The following is a 22,717-nucleotide window of genomic DNA, read 5'->3' on the forward strand; positions in this document are numbered from 1 at the left end:
AGATCACAAGGTCTAGTTATATCCCATTTTCATTTGTTTTAACATAATGCGACCATTGGATGCATTATTTTTAATATTTACTCAATTATATTTTTAAACCATCAGAGGGGGCCGTTGATTGTCCCAAGGGTGTTATGTTTAATCTGGTTGATATGTATCATTTAACCACCAAAGGGGAGCACTCGATGGCCGCACTATTGTTAATATTTTTTTTTTCCTATTTTAAATAGTATTGTTTCTTAATTAAAATTCCTGTCAGGATGGCGATGTTTTAATCGCCGTGTTAATGTTATTGTCAGATGTCAGAGTCATTACCGTGCCTGCCGACATGTTGACACTGGTTGTCATGACGGCACGGCAGATATAAGTCACCTTCTACACCTACGGCTCCATACCCTATGATTAAGTTGCGTGACTAGCCACGTAACGCGTAAGGGAGGGAGGAGAGCCGTTGGTGACGTCATCCCTGCTCGCGGCCGAGAGCAGAGGAGTCCGTTTGTTCATATGCTGTTCGTTTTCAACTTAACTACTTTGTTTTAATGGTACTGCGCTATGGAGCCTATTTTTGTCTTTGCATTTACCACTGGGGGCCATGTATCCTCATTGAGAGCTATTTAGACATCGCCAGCTTGGAGGTTTTAAGTGATCGATCCGTGGTATATCTGGTTACCGTGATTGTGAGCCGCTGCCTTATTTATTGGGAGGCTTAAAACACAAGCCAGCTGAGGCGAGAGGCTGGTGAGAATGGGGTCACTTGGAGTGGAGCACCTGTCAGTTTGCGGTGGATTTCTTTGTCACTTTACACTTCAGGAATCTTATGGACTTTGTCATCAATTTTTTTGCATGAGATTGGACCTATTTTATTAAAATATTTTTTGAGGAGCACTTTTTGAATTATTCACTTATTACACATCATTGCATGAAGATTTTTTATGGTTAATGTGAATTATTGCAATTTTTGCACATCTTTAATAATTTGCACTACTATTGCACTTTATTATGTTATTAGATGCACTTTATGTATGCACATTTTTTATTATATTTTTTCACATCATTTATTTAATGAATATTAATTTGCAGTATTTGCACTAATATTTACATTATTGTTTTACTGTCCTTTGTATATTATTACTGGATTTTATGCATCTTTAATTTATTGGTTTAAATAGTAAGCGCCCCAACACCCCCCGTTTTTTACATTGCTATCAGTGTGTGAGCACTATTCTGGTTGTGGCTGTTGCTAGGGATTGATCATTTATTAGTTACTTCACTCACCAGTTCACCAATTTTTTATTATATAGTCATGGCTGCTGCATAGTTCATATTATTTAGTATTTATTCTAGCGCCCTTTTTTAGCTATTCTCTGGTTAGTGTGGTTTGCGCATTAGTTCCCCTCAGTATTCAGACTTCATAGTGTATCCTTACACTTTAAGGAGAAACACAATCAAGAGCCCTCATTACTGCAATTGTGTGGGATTGATTGTATACATTCCACTTGGAGGGGTTCAAATTGGGTAAGGGACTTGTCCCAGAGAAAAACACGATGGATTTTCCTTTTGAAGTGTCTTTCCCCTAGGGGGTTAAACATCGAAAGTAGATCTGAATTGCTTTATTAATAACTTTTGAAATTATGACCCATTTACGTTTAAAAATGGGACCTTTTTGTGTTTTGTCACATGTTGTAAAGTGGAGGGGAGATAGGGAATGAGATGGTGCCTGTACCTACCAGTGGTCCTTTAAAGCCTAGCTATTAATTTTTAGGTCTATCCGCCAATTATGCAAGCTCCATAACGATATTGTTTTTTACAATTATAAATTTTTTTTTTAAATTATATATATATATATATATATATATATATATATATATATATATATATATATATATATATATATATATATATATATATATATATATATATATATACACACACACATACACACATACATACATACATACATACATACACACACACATGCATACACCATTCTTGTCCACCAGGGTTGTAATTGAGATAGGACAAGGATGGTAATGTTCCAACCATTCGGTTTCCATAATTGCCTTTTATAAGATAAGGTTAGTTTTTTTTTAAACTTATGATAATGTTTTTGTAATGACCATGGGATATATTAAAATGTACACACAGAAATTCAGGATGGTATTGAATACTGTGAATGATTTAATTAATACAATATGCAGTCACCTGAAGGGTTAATAATCTATATGTGTGAAACACAAGTTTAAGGATACCGCATGACTGCCTATAACTGATGTAACAGTCGGTGTAGTGCGGCTGCAGGGACACGAGATGTACGCAGATGTGTTATAGAGACCTTCGGTGTTAATTAACAGGGGAGTATAAAAGCAGCTCAAAAATTCCACTCGCCTACTCGCATTTTGCGAGTGGAATTTAGTGCAGGGCGAGTGAGGAGCAGGGGTGGACCAGTCTGACAGCTTCCTGGCTGATCGCTTCTGCGGAAGCAGTGCAGGCTTTTTTTTTTACAAGACATCAGAGCGGCCAGAGGGGGATTCCCTGATCGATACCGCAAACCCCCCCCCCGCCGCTCTGATGTCCTGTACAGAAGCCTGCGATCAGCTGGACGACACAGAGCGTCAGGACGGACGAACTGGGGCCACTTTGAGAGGAGGCTTCAGCGCTCCCCTCCCTCTCTCCTCCTCCGTGTGTCACGAAGATGCAGGCTGTGTTACAGAGCCAGTGTTCCTGATAGATACTGCCCCCCCCGCTCTGATGTCCTGTACAGAAGCCTGCACTGCTTCTGCCAGAAGCGATCAGCTGGAGGACAAAGAGCGGCAGGACGGACTGAACTGGGGCCACTGAGTGGAGGCTTCATCGCTCCCCTCCCTCTCTCCTCCTCTGTGTGTCACGGAGATGCAGGCTGTGTTGCAGAGCCGGGTCTGTGTTCGGCGACACTGTAGTAAGGTCCCGCCCCCCTAGACCAGCTCTTGTGATAGTAGATTAAATCAGTGTTCAGTCTATCGCACAAGCCGGTCTACGGTGGCGGGACCTTACTACAGTGCCGCCGAACACAGACCTGGCTCCATGACACACACCATGGTGAGTACTTAACTTTGCTTATAATATATTAGCCAAGTTGCCTGGTCCATGTGTGTACCAATGTGTCTCTGATGTGTTTTGTCACCTGGACTTGGCTTAACCTGCATCTAAATTGATGGGCACAGTGAGCAGTATTTATGGGCACAGTGTGGCTACGTTTATGGGCACAGCGTGGCTACGTTTATGGGACAGTGGGGGCAGATGGAGCACAGTGTGGCAGCATTTATTTGTAGGCAGAGTGGGCAGTATTTGTGGGCACAGTGAGCAGCATTTATGGGCACAGTGTGGCTACATTTATGGGCACAGCGTGGCTACATTTATTGGCACAGTGGGCAGCATTTGTGGGCACAGTGGGCAGCATTTGTGGGCACAGTGAGGCTGCATTGATGGGCACAGTGAGGCTGCATTGATGGGCACAGTGAGGCTGCATTGATGGGCACAGTGACTCCATTTGATGGGGACAGAGGCTTCATTTGATGGGGACAGTGAGGCTACAATAATGGGCACAGTGTGGCTGCATTCATGGAAACTGTAAAGCTGCATTTAATGGCCAATGTGAGGCTGCACTGATGGTTACTGATATGCTTTATGTTAATATTGTTGTTAATATTTATTTTTGTAACTTCATTCTGCATAAAACATTTAACAATGTAATTTCATGAGATCATTTATGAGGGTGTGTTTAGGGGCGGACTTAAGGGCGGGGCAGGGGTTGGGTGGGGCAACTGATGGTGAGTAACTTTCAAGGCCTGGCTAGTGGCTTGTGACTTCAAATTTTGAGCCTTGATAAAAGGATTAATTGTCGGACAGTACAGCCAATCCCATGATTAAGTCTGTTCGACGAAACATGTCGGGAGCGTGGCTGTACATTGACGTGTGACGTCAAAACAGGGTGTGGAAATTTGACACTGTGCTCCGAGACCGAGGAGAGGGTGACAGTAGCTTTACGCCCGCATACCTCGGGTCCACTGTGACCGCAGTTCACGGCTGTGCAATAGATTTGAAGACTTGCTGTAATTTTAAGTTTTTCTGGCTTTGAATTTTTCAAATGTGAGTGTAAAAGGTTGAAGGTTGTTTGGAGTGTTTTAATAAACTGGTTTATACGTTATTACACTATTGGAGCATCTTTATTATTTACGTGTGGAGAGATCCCTCATATAGACGGTTGGATACTGGAGAGTCGTTTAACCCCTGTTGTGGTTTAAAAGAGTCTTGGCCTAAACAGAGTGCTAGGTATTGGAATCTGGTGAGTGCGTTTCCTGAAGGGAGTGGAATCACTAGCACACTGGTGTGGTGAAAGTAGTAGGAAGATATTACACTGGAAAAAATGTCACTGGATTACTTTATGAACTTTATTGACATTATTATATTTTACATTATTTGAACTTTTTTCACTTGTCACAGGGTGGTATTCATGTTTATGTATTATATTCACTATTTAGTAAGCATACACGCTTATTAACCACTTGCCGACCTCCTCATGTAGATATACGTCAGCAGAATGGCACGGACAGGCACATCAACGTACCTGTACGTGCTCTGCTTGACGTGGGTGGGGGGTCCGATCGGGACCCCCCCCCGCTACATGCGGCGGTCGGTAAGCCTCGGGGAGCGATCCGGGACGACGGAGCGGCTATTTGTTTATAGCCGCTCCGTCGCGATCGCTCCCCGGAGCTGAAGAACGGGGAGAGCCGTGTGTAAACACGGCTTCACTATGGCGGCGCATCGATCGAGTGATCCCTTTTATAGGGGAGACTCGATCGATGATGTCAGTCCTACAGCCACACCCCCCTACAGTAGTAAACACACACTAAGTGAACACTAAATGTTACAGCGCCCCCTGTGTTTAACTCCCAAACTGCAACTGTCATTTTCACAATAAAGAATGCAATTTAAATGCATTTTTTGCTGTGAAAATGACAATGGTCCCAAAAATGTGTCAAAATTGTCCGAAGTGTCCGCCATAATGTCGCAAGTCACGAAAAAAATCGCTGATCGCCGCCATTAGTAGTAAAAAAATAAAATAAAATAAAAATGCAATAAAACTATCCCCTATTTTGTAAACGCTATAAATTTTGCGCAAACCAACCGATAAACGATTATTGCAATTTTTTTTACCAAAAATAGGTAGAAGAATACGTATCGGCCTAAACTGAGGGAAAAAAAAAATTATATATGTTTTTGGGGGATATTTATTATAGCAAAAAGTAAAAAATATTGCATTTTTTTCAAAATTGTCGCTCTATTTTTGTTTATAGCGCAAAAAAATAAAAACCACAGAGGTCATCAAATACCCCCAAAAGAAAGCTCTATTTGTGGGGAAAAAAGGACGCCAATTTTGTTTGGGAGCCACGTCGCACGACCGCGCAATTGTCTGTTAAAGCGACGCAGTCCCGAACTGTAAAAACCCCTAGGGTCTTTAGGCAGCATATTGGTCCGGGGCTTAAGTGGTTAAACACATAGCGCCACAATTTTTTTCCTTTTTATCACTGGTTTGTTGATAAGGGTTAGGATACTGTTTGCATTTTCATTATTTTAAAATGGCAACTAATTTTTATGCAAGGATCTTTTCTCTTGGGCGCAGTGGTGGTATTTAAAGTGTGGGCGGATTTTGCTTTATTACCAACAGTTCTATGACATATTTGTTAAAACATTCAAACCTTTAGTATCACTTTAACATGTACAGGCCTAGAGTACCCTCCCACATTCACTGCAATTCCCAAAGCATGATGGGAAGTGTAGTTTCATTATAGCGTAGAGAGAGGCGAGGATATGATGTAATCCCTGTTGTAATACCTCTTCCTTGGCAGAATAGATGCTGCATCGATTGAATTAGAGAGATGACTTCCTGAAAATAAAAGGTAGAATTTTCTCTTCAATGGTAAGGAATTTTTACAAATGTATTAATGGCTTAGTGTTTTGTGTAGGGGGGTATACTAATGGGGGATTTTCTTGCTGATCCCCGAATTGCTTTAACATCACATTAAGCCTAACATGGGCTATGACTCGTCAGGAACGAGCCTCACAGGAACTAAGTGGTTGGTCAGAGTGAAACTTCAAATGGGTGGTGAGAGACTAGTCAGGGCTGAGCTTTCCACGTGTGGCGAGAGGCTGGTCAGGGCTGAGCTTTCCATGCGTGGCGAGAGGATGGTCAGGACAGATTTCCATGTGTGTCAAGTGGCTAGTCAGGGCTGAGCTTTCCATGCGTGTCAAGTGGCTGGTCAGGGCTGAGCTTTCCATGCGTGTCAAGTGGCTGGTCAGGGCTGAGCTTTCCATGTGTGGTGAGAGGCTGGTCAGGGCTGAGATTTCCATGTGTGGTGAGAGGCTGGTCAGGGCTGAGCTTTCCATGTGTGGTAAAAAGGCTGATCAGGGCTGAGCTTTCCATGTGTGGTGAGAGGCTGGTCAGGAGTGAGCTTTCCATGTGTGGTGAGAGGCTGGTTAGGGCTGAGCTTTCCAAGTGTGGAGAGGCTGGTCAGGGCTGAGCTTTCCAAGTGTGGAGAGGCTGGTCAGGGCTGAGCTTCACGTGTTGTGAAAGGCTGGTCAGAGCTGAGCTTTACCGCCGGACCGTTTTCAGCGGATAGATCCGCTGCCGGATTTCTGTCTGATGGTTGTACACACCATCAGACAGAAATCCGCGCGTAAACAATACGCAGGGCGTGGCCGCGCCGTCGCGGCGACGATGACGCGGCGACGTGGGCGGCCCTGGAAGTTCAAAGCTTCCACGCATGCGTCGAATCAGTACAACGCATGCGAGGGATGGTGGTCGGTCGAACGTGTCCGGTGAGTCTGTACAGACGACCGCATACATCCGACGGACAGCTTTCTTAGCATGCTAAGAAATTTTTATCTGCTGGAAACTGTCCGCTCGGGCCTACACACGACCGGATCTGTCCGCTGGAACTGGTCCGGCGGACCAGTTTCAGCGGATCAATCTGGTCGTGTGTACGGGGCCTTAAAGGAAATAGGAGGTTGTCTCATGTAGAGGATAGAACCTTCAAGTGAAAAAATACATTTCAATTAAATATTATGTAAATAAAAGTTCCAATAAACGCCACAGTAGAAAACATACAGCAACAGAATATATAAAACATATTACAATTGGTTGAGAATCTTGCATTAATAATATTATTTCAGCAAATCTCTGAGAACCCATACGAACCAGAGCCATATCCTTGCATGTGCCCCTTGGATTGCATTTCAGAAATCCCCACAGGATCCAGATGAGACTTGGATACAGCTGGATGAGAAGGAGAGTGCTTCATTCCTGGCTGCCTCTGCTGTTGCTGTTGGAGTGCACTTACCATTCGTGCCAACTGCTACATGGATGAAACAGAGACAAATATGCATTAGAGCAAAAAAAATTAAAACTTGGCAAATCTGATACTATGAGATTCAACAATTGATGTTTGCATCTAAAGAACTTGCTGCAAGTATCATAAAACATGATTTTGAACTTACTATAAAAATCTTTTTCTTCTTTTTTGAGTTTATTAAAGAACACAGGATGAAATAATTCTGAGACATTGGGTTACACTGCTGCCTTCAAGACATTGGCTGACCAAGCCGTATAATATAACCCTTTCCACTGCAAACGTGCTCCAATTTTGTGGAAAAGCAATAGTAGGAGAGGCTCATAGGAACCAAGGGATGGGACCGTTGTCCTCTAATTTTAAGAAAAATATTTTGTGCTAGTCAAAAATCCTGTTTTCTTAATTGTTCATTAAGGGACACAGGGTGAAAAAAAAACAGAGACAAAGTAAAACAGATGGGGCTCAACAGAGTCCACATTGCTGCTAGAAGCTTACTACCAAACATGGCATTAGACAAGGCAAGACAATTCACCTGGCAAAGCATGAGAACAAAAGACCAGGTGGAAGTCTTGATAATTTGAGAACAGATGCCTGATGCTTAACCACTTTAGCCCCGGAAGATTTTACCCCCTTCCTGACCAGAAGCACTTTTTACAATTTGGCAACTGCATCATTTTAACTGACAATTTGCGCCGTCCGTGCGATGTTGTACCCAAACAAAATGTGTGTCCTTTTGGTGGTATTTGATCACCTCTGCGTTTTTATTTTTTGTTGCTATAAAACAAAAAAACAGCGACAATTTAAAAAAAAAAAACACACAATATATCTTTTACTTTTTGCTATAATAAATATCCCAATTTTTTTTCCCTCCGTTTAGTATACAGATATGTATTATACATATTTTTGGTATAAAAATAAAATAAATAAGCGTATATCGATTGGTTTTCGCAAAAGTTATAGCGTCTACAAAATAGGGGATAGAATTATTGCATTTTATTAGTTTTAACTAATTAATAGTAACAGTAACAAGGACTCTGCGACATTATGACGGACAGATCGACACTTTTTGGGAGCACTGGCATTTTACAGCGATCGGTGCTATAAAAATGCACAGATTACCGTAAAAATGTCACTGGCAGTGAATGGGTTAACACTAGGGGGCGATCAAGGGGTCAATTGTGTTCCCTAAAGTGTGTTTTAACTGAAGGGGGGGTGGGACTGACTAGGGGAAATAACAGATCGCTGTTAATACTTTGTTTGATTCTATATATATATATATATTTTTTTTTAATAATGCGAGGAATAAGTTGTTATACAATGTTTATGGTTTTTGCATCATGCTTTTTATATGCTCATTGTCATGTATGTTTACTATTATGTATACATTCGAAATCGCATGCTCTGCTATGTGTTTTAGACAAATAAACGCATCCATATTACACTGTGTTATCTTTGAGTCCTCTCATGCATACCTCATTTAAAGTCCCAATCCCCCTCTTTTTTCTTCATACTTTGTATGAACACAAGATCAGTCATTTCTCCCCCGAAAGAACTGGGAGCTGTGTATTTACACACAAAGCTCCCGGTGTCACGAGCGATCGCGGGAGCCCGGCGGTCATCGTGTGGCCACAGGACAAAGCGACGCAACATAACGTTGTTTCGCCCAGCCGAGCCATGTTGCCGCAGTGAAACTGCAGCGGCTGGTCGGTAAGTGGTTAAAAGCCTGTGAATCATCAACTGATCTATTTGAGTGTTCTGCAGGCCTTCGGCAGAAGTGTTTGCCTGTGATTGAATTGGCTCCATTTTCGCTTGGTCTCAGCAATAGCTATAGGTGAAGCTATTTCCCTGGGGGGTACACATGGAGTAGAGTGTAGGAAATACGATGAGAATGTTCAGAAGTACGCAGTAACCAAAGGTGTAAACCATCCTGTACAGTACATTTGTGAGTTCCTTATAAAGTGTGCCACACGTGGTGTGATTCAACATCTAGTCATTCACCTGAGTCTGAGCTTTGAGTGGTTTAAACTTTAGCACCAACCTTGAAAAGTTAGCACTGTGAGTTGAATACATTCCAAACATATCCCTGTTTTTACAGTAATGACGAAAGATAGAGGGTGACCCTGCTTTAGCCGTCCACAAAGTTGGACTGTACATAAAGTCCAAGCTTTACCAGGCATGATTGGCATACCTCCAAAGAAGTCTTCAGGGAGTGGGTTTCATAGTGATGGACCAGTGCCCTTGACCTGTATAGCCTCTGAGGCTGACTTAACACATTGCACCAAGGTAAGTGTACATGCAGGATTCAGTGCCTCAAGCAAACATTACAGGCCATTTTCACAGCATTAAGTGCATGTATTGCTCCAAAGGTTTTATATAGGTTGCACTGATCCGGTTACACTGTGTCTATGTAGGCATTAGAAAACAATGAGGTGTTGATTGAAGTATCTCAAAGAAAACAAATTCCTCTGCAAAGGAGAAGAGATTCATCATCTTCAGACACCAGCACAAAACAGAGGATTCAAGGAGTGGGGTGGGATTATAGAGGAGGCACACCAAAGAGGCGTGTCCTCAAAAGCTTGCCAGTGTCCAATCACCTGAAGGTACATGCCTATAACCATGGTGTATAAATATGTTGCCTGTGTCCCTGTGCTGTACGATTATAGAATAATTTTTTTGCAAAAAGTATTCAGAGTCAAAGAAATGTGTTTGCTTCTTTTAGAGGAGGGAAGATGCCCATTTTCCTAGAACACTAGCAAACAACTTCAGCATGCCAGAGGGGATATACTAGGCCATCTTACAGCTTTGTTTGCCAGTGTCCAATCTCATGAAGGCAACAGGACAGCCCAGTCTCAGAATTACTTCACCTTGTGCTTTTAATGGACAAAAAAAAGTCAAGTAAACGGATTTTGATAATTACACACTTAATTTGAACAGTTTGTCAGTATATCAAATACATACAATCAGCAATGGCTGGAGAGATTTGTCCTCATTTATAATGAATGCAAACTGACCACATATTTTTTCCGCTAGGCACTAGTCACAGTGTCACTGATTGCAGTGATCATTTATTTTCCGATCACTGCATTTAATTTCATTTGTGACAGAAAAAAGTGTTAGGGCAGTTAGCTTTATGCCCCTTTAGGTCCAGGGTAGCCCCCTACACCCCCCCCCCCTAATAAAGGTTTAACCCCTTGATCACCGCCCTAGTTAACCCTTTCACCCCCTATTGCCAGTGTCACTAAGCGATCGGTTTTCTGATCGCTGTATAAGTGTCACTGTTGCCGCTAGGTAGCTAGTTTTTTTTGAGGTTCGCCGCCAGGTTTTTATAGCGTTAGGTACCCCCATAAATAAAGGTTTTAGCCCCCGATTGCCCCTAGAGTTAACCCTTTCACCAGTGATCACCGTATAAGTGTCACTGGTGATGCAGGTTAGCCAGTTAGTTATTTAGTTATTTTAGGTTCGCCGCCAGGTTTTTAGAAAGCGGCAGGTACCCCCATATATTACCTAATAAAGGTTTTAACCCCCTGATTGCCCCCTAGTTAACCCTTTCACCAGTGATCACCATATAAGTGTTACGGTTGACGCTGGTTAGTTAGTTTGCCGTTTATAGCATCAGGGCACCCGCCGTATATAACCCAATAAAAGTTTAACCCCCTGATCGCCCGGCGGGTGATATCAACTAAATTTTAGCGTCAGTCAGGGTCTGCGTCGCCCCAGGCAGCGTTAGGTTAGTGCCAGTAACGCTTAAACCCACGCGCAAAGCATACACCCCCCTTAGTGGTATAGTATCTGAACGGATCGATATCTGATCTATACTAGCCTACCCAGCAGTTTAGGGTACCCAGAAACGCATTTTTAGCAGAATCAGCACAGATACCCGCTAGCACCTGCGTTTTGCCCCTGCGCCCAGCCCAACCCACCCAAGTGCAATATCGATCGATCACTGTCACTTCAAAAACACAACACACATAACTGCAGCGTTCGCAGAGACAGGCCTGATCCCTGCAATCACATGCGTTATCCCTGTACTCAAGAGAAGCAGCAGAATGTATTTTGGGGTGCAATTCCACATATAACCATGGCATGTGTGAGCAATATATCATTTAGTGACAACTTTGTGCAAAAAAAAAAAATCCGTTTGTCATATTCCCGCAACTTGTGTCAAAATATAAAATATTCCATGGACTCAACATGCCTCTCAGCAAATAGCTTGGGGTGTCTACTTTCCAAAATGGGGTCATTTTGGGGGGGGGGGTTTTGTGCTATTTTGGCATTTTATGGCCTTCGAAACTGTGAAAGGTAGTGAGGAGTAAAATCAATTAATTTGCGCCCTTGGAAATGCTGAAGGCGGTGCTTGGTTTTTGGGGCCCCATACACGGCTAGGCTCCCAAAAAGTCCCAAACATGTGGTATCCCTGTACTCAGGAGAAGCAGCAGAATGTATTTTGGGGTGCAATTCCACATATAACCATGGCATGTGTGAGCAATATATCATTTAGTGACAACTTTTTTTGTCATTATTCAAGAGCCACAGCCTGCAAGACCTTTCTGCCAAAAGTCTGATCGCTTGCTGACAGAAGATCCAGTCTGTAATGACGGACGAACGTAAGCTAACTTGACCACGTAGCCACCTTGCAGATCTGATCTGGGGTGGAACCAGCTATTTCTGCCATGTAGAGGCCTGAGCTCTAGTAGAGTGTGCTCTAATTCCTAATGGGGGGAGATAGCCCTGCTTGAGAGCAGGCTTCCAGAATAGCATTTTTTAGCCATCTAGCCATTGACCCCTTAGATGCTTTCTGGCCCTTCTTTTTTCCTGAAAGAGATATGAACAAGGAGTCTGAAGACCGAAAATCCTGGGTCACTTCAAGGTAATGTATTAAGGTTCTTTTCACATCCAACATGTGGAATTGGCGTTCCTTCTCCCCTGACGGGTTAGAGTAAAAGGTCGGTATGACAATTTCCTGTGACCAGTTGAGGGCTGACGCCACTTTTGGTAGAAAGGCTGGATCAGTCTTTAGTACAACCCTGTCTGCATAGACGGATAGGAAGGGTTTCTTTATTGACAGGGCGTGCAGCTCACCGATTCTTCTGGCTGTCGTAATTGCCACTAGGAACACCGTTTTGAGAGTAAGGCACTTCAGAGAAATGTCTTGTAGCGGTTCAAAGGGTTCCTTAGATAGTGTCTAAAGAACCACTGACAAATCCCAACTGGGGAAGTGTCTCACGGTAGCTGGTCAGGATCTAGAAAGTGCCTTGAAAAATCTTGAAACTAACGGCTCTGAAGATATAGGCCTTTCCAGAAAAACTCCCAATGCGGCTATCTGCACCTTAAGTGTGCTGACTGACCAGCCTTTTTCTCCTCCATTCTGAAGAAATTCCAGAATTGACACTAGATTTTACACCACTCTATTAGATGAGTGACACCAGGAGTTGTAGACCTTCCAGTATTTAGCATAGATCTTCCTGGTAACCACCTTTCCACTGGAAAGCAAGGTAGTCACAAGTGGTCGAGACAGACATTTTCGTCTCAATAACTGCCTCTCAGATACCACGCCGTGAGGCTTAGACAGGCCACCTCCGGATGATATATCGGACCCTCTAGAAGTAAGTCCTGCCGGAGCGGCAGCCGTCAAGGCGGCCTGACTGCCATTCGAAGAATGGTGGTAAACCAAGCCCTTTTTGCCCAGAATGGAGTTATTAAAATTACTTCCACCTTCTCCTTCTGAGTCTTCCTCAGTACCAATGGAATTAGTTGAAACAGAGGAAAGGCGTAAGCCAGCTGGAAGTTCCAAGGCTGTATTAATGCATGTGTTCCCTGGGAACTGTCGTTTCTGTGAATGGAGAAAAAGTCCGGAAGTTGCGTATTTTCTTCTGACGCAAATAGGTCTATATGTGGTTGGCCCCAGGCTCGGATGATCAATGTGAAGACTTCCAGATTTAGGGTCCATTCTGCTTCCTGAATCTGTCTTCTGTTCAGAAAATCCACCACTATATTTAAAGTGCCTTTGAGGTGGACCGCTGATAAGGACAGCAAATCATTTTCTGCCCAGTTTAGGATGTCTGAGGCGAGAAGCTGAAGTGTTTTGCTTCTTGTGCCTCCTTGCCTGTTTAAGTAGGCTATGGTAGTGGCATTGTCCGATAAGACTTGAACATGGGCACCTTGAAGGTCTGCGGAGAAAGCATCCAAAGCTAAGGCCACTGCCCTTAGTTCTCTCCAATTGGAGGACTTTTCTGCTTCTGACCAGGACCAAACACCCTGAGCATAGTTCTCACCCAGGTGTGCCCCCCATCCCCATAGGCTGGCGTCTGTCGTTACCACTTTTTCTATTGGAAATGACCACATCAGGCCTGTTGACAGGTTTTTCTGACTTCTCCACCACCAAAGCGATCGTTTTACTTTGGTGGGGATTTTTACCTTTGCCTTCAGAGATTCTGTCCTGTGATCCCAAATTTTCAGGCGGAAACTCTGAAGCGGTCTGAAGTGAAGCCTTGCCCACTGCACCGCTGGCATAGATGAGGTAAGGGTTCCCAGAGCTGACATTACTTGTCTGACTGATAGCTCTTCATTTGTCTGTAAGGAGGCTACAACCCTTAGTATCTTTAGTTTTTTGTCTTCTGGGAGAAAAATTCTTTGCTCCACTGAGCTTATCTGATACCCCAGAAATTGTGCCTCTTGGGTTGGGTTGAAATTAGATTTTTCCATATTTATGATCAAGCCCAAGGCCTCTAGATGACTGAGCTTTTTCGAGGTCCTCCAACAATTTCTCCCTGGAGGGGGCAAAGAAGAGCAGGTTGTCCAGGTATGGAATTACTGCTACCGTCTGTAAGCGAAGAGGAGCGAGGGCCTCTGTCATGACCTTTGTAAATATTCTCAGAGCCGGGGAAAGGCTGAAGGGGAGGGCTTTGAATTGGAGGTGCACGACCTCTTTTCCCATGTTTACCACCAATCTTAGACATTTTTGGGATTGAGGGGATATGCAGATAGGCATCTCATAGGTTGATTGATGCCATAAAGCACTCCTTTGTCAAAAGATTTTTTGACCGTGAAGATTGAGTCCATACAGAATTTTTTGTATAGGACTGATCTGTTCAGCGGCTTCAGGTTGAGAAACTTCCGGACGGCTTATTTATTATGAATACGTGGGAATAAAACCCCTGATAAAGCTCCCCCTGTGGTACTTGAGTTACAACCCCCTGGTTCATCAGATCCTTCAATAGGCTCTTCATTGCTAGGGACTTGACTATATTTCTTGGTAGATTTTTTTAACAGGTACCTCCCTGGGGGAGGGTCCGAGAACTCTATTCTGTAACCTTGGGACAGCATAGAGAGAATATACTGATTTTCTGTTATGCTTGCCCAGAAAGGGAGAAAACTTTGAAGTCTTCCCCCCACCTGCAACCGGTTATCATTGTGTTTTGCTGGTAGAAACAGGAGGATGGAAAAGGACATTACCTTTGCCCTTTCCCTTCTGCCCTGACCAACCTTGCTCTCTCTCTTGAGGCTTGTTTTGTTCTTGAGCCCTTTGAGAATGAAAAAAAACTATTGCCTGTCTGCTTTTTCTTCTCGACAGGAAAAGATTTCTTCTTGTTTGCAGTTCTGTCGAGCACTGCATCTAAATCGGGGCCAAACAATAAATCCCCTTGGAAGGGTACTCCACACAGCTTGTTTTTAGATGCTGTGTCCCCCGGCCAGGTTTTTAACCACAGCGCCCTCCTAACTGAAATAGTAAGGGCCGCGGATCTTGCCGTCATTCTAATAGACTCTGCTGATGCATCTGTGACAGCTGCTGACAGGGTTGAAAAGGAGTCTAGGATTTCTTATTTTGGAGAATCAGCTATGATATGATCCTTAAAGGGTCACTTAAGGATTTATTTTTTTAGCTAAATAGCTTCCTTTACCTTACTGCAGTCCTGGTTTCATGTCCTCATTGTTCGTTTTTTTTGCTCTGATGTTGCTGTAATCCTTCTCTGTTCTGAACACTTTCTGTTTCTCTGTTCTGAACACTTTCTGGTTGTCTGTTTCCTGATGAAAAAAGTCATGGGAGCTTTCTCTCTGTGGTCACTAATCAAGGAGGTGTGATTACTGTGTGTCTAAAACCCCTCAACGCCAATCAGTTTCGTTTTACAAACCATCACTGCCCTGTATTGGCTCTGAGTCTCTGTACATCACATAAGCAGGAAACAGCATGCAAAAACGAAACTGAAACTGCAGGTACATTATATGATTGATTTTTATCTATTTTTAATCATTTTTAAAAGGAATCGGTTAACTATTGTGTCTCTATACCCTGTAAACAGTAATTTCTGCAAAAAAAATATTTTCCTTTACAACTCCTTTAAGTTGGTTCAAACAATACTCCATATTTCTGGAGACGCAAGTAGTCGCCATTGCTGGCTTAAGGTTGCCTATGATGGATTGCCAAGCCCTCTTTAATTGCTGATCCATCCTCTTATCTATGGGGTCTTTCAGAATCCCCATGTCCTCAAATGCTAGATCTGAAGATCTTGAGACTTGAGAAAAGGCTGCATCGAGTTTTGGAACTTTATTCCAGGGAGCTGCTGGGTCTTCGTGTGCCTTAGCAAAGAAAGATTTATTTTCAGGATCAGTCCATTCTTTCTTGATCGCTTCAGAAATTACTGTATGGACAGAGTCCCGCAGACATCCTGTCATGTAAAGATAATTCTTTACGTTCCTCCTATAATCCTAAAGTTGCATGAATAGCTTTTAGGAGGCCATAAATTTGTGCCAAAGACAAGTTATATTTTGAAGACATATTCTCCAGCTCATCCTCCTCCTCATCTGGTTTTGAGAATGTGTGGGGGGGGGAAGGACCTTCCTGGTTCAGAGGAATATCTTCTGCCTCCACTACCGGGACTAACAGTGAGTCATGTGAGGTAGAAGTCTGTCTCGTGGATGGTTTCGTGAGTGAGGACTTAAAGGACTGAATAGTAGCATCCAATTCTTTAACAGATGCGAGTATGTCGCTGCAAGCAGCAGACACTTCCTCCTTCACTAATGAGTCAATACATGTCTGACAAAGCTTTTTTTCCAGCCTTCAGGTAGTTAAGACTTGCATGAAGGACATTTCTTTTTATTCCCAGGATCAGAGCTCTTGGCCTGCCATGATAAGGGAAAAGAAAAAAAGGAAAAAAAAGACAACCCATCCTTTTGAGTCAGCCTGAAAACCAATCAAGATGCTCACCACAGGTGCACAGTGAGAGATCCACTACACTCGTGCCCAAACAGACCCCGCCACCAGGGGGGGGGGGGGAACACTCACACACCCCTAAGGGAGAAGAGAGCTAGAGAGAGACCCCATAGTAAATGAGGGTAGAGCCTCATTCTACCCCTTACCTGGGCCTTGCTGGTGCCAGTGCCGGTTACGAGTGGGCGCAGGGCATGGACGTAATTTCCGCCAGGAAGCGCTGAGGGAGGAGGAAGGAACAGGTCTGGTGCCTCGTTAGCCAGTTCTGGTCTGGTGCAGTGGCGCTAGTGGGGTCCGGAACCGGTGGTTTTGCCACCAGCATCACACTGCTGCCTCAAAATGGACGCAGGATCGCTGAGGTGAGGAGAGGAGAGCAGATTGCTGCAGCCGGCTGGTGATCAGTGAGTATGAGCCGTTTTTTAAACACTGATCACCAGCCTAGTGTTTCCACACATGTCCCCACACAATGTTAACACACAAGTCCCCAAAATAGTGTCCCCAAAACATTGTCCCCACACAGTAAAAACACCTGTCCTCCACATATGTAACAGTAAAATCATATGTCCCATTGATCATCTGCACACATGACGGCTGTGATTGGACATGTGATCAGGAGGGCCAATGACAGATGTGCCGTGTCTGGGTGTCACGAGCGCATTGGGCACGCCCCGTTTCTCTCCTTCTGAGGTTCCTTGAAGCTTTAAACATTGAAATAATGAAATGGCTAGCCCAGACTCCTGATCTAAACCCAATAGAAAATCCATGGCGACAAAGTTATGGCTAAGAAACACACTGCAGTCACTGAACTGTAGAAGAGATTGGGAGAGTGGAACCAAATGACACCAGAGCAGCGTCAGAGACTAGTGATGTCCTGTGGCCATAGATGTGTTGAAGTCATTCAAAGCAAGGGCCTGTACACCTCCCACTAATTGTTGATGTAACCTTCAGAAATTTTTGTTGTAATCTTTTGCCATGCTATAGTCATTGGTGTTCTCTAATTTTCATCATTGTGTTTTCTACAAAATATATATATATTTTTTTTTTGTTGAAGTGCCTTGGTTATTTTGAAAAACACAGTTCTATTAGCATGGTATAGCCACAATAAAAATGTCATTAAATGTTGAGCAATGAAGATTACATTATTGTTCATAAATTGTTCTCCAATTTAGATTCCTATATAGGTATATATATTTATATTATGGTTGCAACAATACTAAGCATTTGCACGAGTACAAATGCACCAATTCCTGAAAAAGATACCTTTGCGGTGCGATATGAACAAATACAAAATGAACGGGCTCAAATCAGAATGTAAATAATCGCATGTGATTTGAACAGGAATGTGGTGCGATTCCTGTCTGAATCGCATGTAGTTTCCCCACTGCTCCTGTGTGAACCCAGGCTTGATATAGTAACTTCACCCTGGGTTCACACAGGAGCGGTGAGGGAAACTGCATGTGATTCAGAGAGGAATTGCACCACATTCCTATTCAAATCGTATGCAATTCTTTGCAGTGAGATTAGAACCCATTCATTTTGTATGGGCTCAAATTACACCGCACAGGTATCGGTACGTACATGACCGAAAGTATCCGTACTTATACTCACCGATTTAATAAAATGTAATCGGTGCAGCCCTATATATATATAAATATATATGTATACAAATACACACAGACACACATGTATACATATATATATATGTGCAATATATATATATACACACACACACACATATACATACATACAAATGTTTTGCCTTGCATTTTAAAATTAATCAGTTGATTTGTTAAAGTAAACCACGCCATTCCTGTTTGCTAGCCAGTTGTTGAACGTGCTCAATATTTTTTTGGGCACAACTCTACTATACCTATATAATATATATTATGATATCCAATGGTTGTCACCACTCACAAATCGGGGAAAAAAATGGGCCCGGTGCACAGCAAAGACTGTAGTATATAAACCAAAAAAGAGAACGGCACTCACGAGTCTTGAAAGGTGAACGCACAATGACGGTTTAATCCGACTTGTGCCTTGTCGAAACTTCGAATTAAACCGACTTTGTGCGTTCACATTTTAGGACCTGTGAGTGACGCTCTCTTTTTTGCTGTATATAATATATATTATATAGCAGCTGTGAAAACTCATATATACTTGTAGTGTAAAAATGCACTATACTTTGACTGTATTTTGCTTTACCCCATGGGTGAAATAAATCTAATAATTCTCAGCCTAAAAAAAAAAAAAAAAAGTTTGAGCCAAAAAGGGAATGAAAGAGACACTAGGTAAAATTGGACTTTACCTTCAAAAATAAGAATTCCTGTATGAGCTTTACTGCTTGCTATCTGGGACCTGAGAGAAGTAGCAATAAAGAGCTTACAAAAGCCTTTATGCACAGGTGATGTCACATTGGATAGTGATAAAAATTGCATGGTTTACTTTAGTGCAGCCTGTAAATTACAGTGATTGTCTGGAGATCAACAGTGTATTACTGCAGCCTTACATACAAGATTACAGGGATGAAAATCACCTATGCTTGGAGGTGGATTCCAGTGATTCATATGAATAGACTATCAAGTACAAGTGATTTTCATTTGAAGGCCCCTTTCACAGAGGCTCTCTGATTAGGTCCGCCTGTCAGTTTTTAAGGTGGACCTAATCCGATGCTCTATGGACCTCTATGGAGCGGCGGATGTCAGTAGTGACCAGTGTTAATTTTGGCAGCAAATTTTGATTTAGATTTAGTGTTAGGACCAAAATGGCATTTTAGTTTAAGTCCCATTTTAGTCTTCTGCAGTTATTTTAGTCGACTAAAACAAATTTTTGTCATCTAAAATCTAATGACTGTAATTAAATTGTAATGCATTAGTTAACATTTCTCTACAATTTCCAAACTCATTATATACTGCTTGAGTGAAAAATTGAATATGTCATTATTTATGGTATTGAGTAGGGTTGTCCCGATACCACTTTTTTAGGACTGAGTACGAGTAGTCGCCGATACCGAATACCGATACTTTTTTTTAAATGTGTCTCCATATGCAGCCATGTCCCCCCACAGATGCAGCCATTGTCTCCCCCCATATGCAACCATTGTCTCCCCCCATTATCCAGCCACTGTCTCCCCCCCATTATCCAGCCACTGTCTCCCCCCATATGCAGCCATGTCCCCCATATCCAGCCATTGTCTCCCCCCATTATCCAGCCACTGTCTTCCCCCATTATCCAGCCATTGTCTCCCCCCATATCCAGCCATTGTCTCCCCCCATATCCAGCCATTGTCTCCCCCCATATCCAGCCATTGTCTCCCCCCATATCCAGCCATTGTCTCCCCCCATATCCAGCCATTGTCTTCCCCCATATCCAGCCATTGTCTCCCATATGCAGACATTGTCTCCCCCCCATATCCCCCTTACCTGCATCCGCGCTGCCGCCGACTGTTTAACACGCGCGGGGAGTGTAATGATTGGCGTCGCGCTGCGTACAGACACTCCCCCTTGCTCGGGATTGGACAGTTCACCCGAGCAAGGGGGAGTGTCTATACGCGGCGCGGTGCCAATCATTACAGCTGTAATGATTCGTGCCGCGCTGCGTACAGACACTCCCCCTTGCTCGGGATTGGACAGTTCACCCGAGCAAGGGGGAGTGTCTATACGCGGCGCGGTGCCAATCATTACAGCTGTAATGATTCGTGCTGCGCTGCGTACAGACACTCCCCCTTGCTCGGGATTGGACAGTTCACCCGAGCAAGGGGGAGTGTCTATACGCGGCGCCAATCATTACACTCCCCGCGCGTGTTAAACAGTCGGCGGCAGCGCGGATTCGGCGGGATGCGACGTAACGGCGGCGGCGGGGTATTCTATTTCGGTATCGGGGGTATTTGCGGGAGTACGAGTACTCCCGCAAATACTCGGAATCGGTCCCGATACCGATACTAGTATTAAGGTATGAGGTATGAACATGCACCATAGACCAGTGTTAATTTTGAAGTGAAATTTCAATTTAGTTTTAGTCTAATGCCCTGTACATAGACCAGTGTTAATTTTGAAGTGAAATTTCAATTTAGTTTTAGTCTAATGCCCTGTACACACGATCGGTTTATCCGATGAAAACGGTCTGAAGGATTTTTTCATCAGATATCCGATGAAGCTGACTTTCATCAGTCTTGCCTACACGCCATCAGTTAAAAAAACGATCCTGTCAGAACGCGGTCACGTAAAACACAACGTGCTGAGAAAAATGAAGTTCAATGCTTCCGAGCATGCGTCGACTTGATTCTGAGCATGCGTTGATTTTTAACCGATGGATTTTCCTACAGACGATCGTTTTTTTCTATCGTTTTTTTAACGATCAGATCATTTTAAAACAGGTTCTAAGTTTTTTCACCGAGGGGGAAAAAAAAACTAATGGGGCCCACACACGATCGGTTCATCAGAACTTTTTCATCAGACGAACCGATCATGTGTACGCGGCATTAGTCTTTTGACTAAAATGGCATTTTAGTTTTAGTCCCATTTTAGTCTTTTGGCTAAAATGCCATTTTAGTCGACTAAAATAGTATTCATTTAGTCGACTAAAATGTTTTCGTCATTTTAGTCGACCAAATTAACACTGGTGGTGACATGTCCGCTGACATCTGCCGCTATCCGATCCAGTTTGTGAAATCCAGAAGGATGAAAAACATATTTTCCATCCGTCTGGAGAATCGGATATGATGAAAATGGACAGGTTGGGTCTGTTTTCATCCAATCTCGATAGAGGAGAGTGAGCGGAGACGGACCTGTCATCCACCTACTCAGTGGGAATCAGCAGATCGATCCCTGCTGAGAAAAGCGGAGTCCATACACGGAAAAGCCTGTGTAAAAAGGGGCCTTAAGGCAGGGCTTGACAAATTTGCTTAGAATCTAGGAGCCAACTGAAAAAGTTAAGAGCCAGTTTTTTAAATCAGCTGCCCAGCACTGCATGTCTGGGCTGTTGGGAAATAAGAACCCACCCCACCCCGTGCCGGCCACCCAAGTCCCCCCCCCCCCCCCCTTCACTAGCCATTCTACATTATTTCTCTTATAGGCAGTACCAGTGGGGAATCTGCTAGAGATTTCACCCAGGGCAAAGAATTTGTTTGGCGCCACCCCCCCCCCCCCCCCCGTTATGGGACAAGTATAGGCAGGAGAGTGAGAAACTCCCCAGGCCATAGCTGTTGAGTCAGCTGTCTGTCCCCTCCCCCATGCTCCTCTGTCCCCCGTGCTCTTCTGGTCCCCCCCATGCTGCTCTGGCCCCCCATATGCTCATCCCCCCCCCCCCATGCTGCTCTGGTCCTCCATATGCTCACCCCCCATGCTGCTCTGGTCCCCCATATGCTCACCCCCCCATGCTGCTCTCGTCCTCCATATGCTTCCCCCCCCCCCTCCATGCTGCTCTTGTCCTCCATATGCTCCCCCCCCCCATGCTGCTCTCGTCCTCCATATGCTCACCCCCCCCCCCCCCATGCTGCTCTCGTCCTCCATATGCTCACACCCCCATGCTGCTCTCGTCCTCCATATGCTCACACCCCCATGCTGCTCTCGTCCTCCATATGCTCACCCCCCCATGCTGCTCTCGTCCTCCATATGCTCACCCCCCCATGCTGCTCTCGTCCTCCATATGCTCACCCCCCATGCTGCTCTCGTCCTCCATATGCTCACCCCCCCCCTTCCATGCTGCTCTTGTCCTCCATATGCTTCCCCCCCCCATGCTGCTCTCGTCCTCCATATGCTCACCCCCCCCCCCCATGCTGCTCTGGTCCCCACTCAACTCTCCCTGGCTTTACTTAGTTAAGCAGTGCGACTGAATGACATGCTCCTCGGGAGTCGGCACTGAAAAGCTCATACAATCCGGAAGGAGGGCTCAGGGCAGCCGCACACAGCTGTGATATAAGCTTCCTCGTCACCCGTTCTACTGCTTTTTTCTTACCCCGCTCTCCATCCGGTCTGCTGCCGCGGAGAGTCTAGATGGAGAGCTGGGGAAGGAAATAGCAGTAGACCGGGTGACGAGGAAGCTTATATCACAGCTGTGTGCGGCTGGCCTGAGCCCTCCTTCCTGATCCTATGAGCTTCTCAGTGCCGACTCCCAAGGAGCATGTAATTTA

General features: G+C 44.1%; 1 protein-coding gene across 1 annotated transcript in view; it reads right to left on the bottom strand.

The window, feature by feature from the left end:
- Window positions 1-22,717, bottom strand: part of TNRC6B (trinucleotide repeat containing adaptor 6B) — a 512,528-nt gene that overhangs the window by 130,971 nt on the left and 358,840 nt on the right. The window contains 1 exon segment of the mRNA XM_040359579.1: window positions 7,235-7,391. Coding sequence (XP_040215513.1) covers window positions 7,235-7,391 — 157 coding nt within the window.

The sequence above is a fragment of the Rana temporaria genome, chromosome 7 (assembly GCF_905171775.1).
Source record: "Rana temporaria chromosome 7, aRanTem1.1, whole genome shotgun sequence".
NCBI lineage: Eukaryota > Metazoa > Chordata > Amphibia > Anura > Ranidae > Rana > Rana temporaria.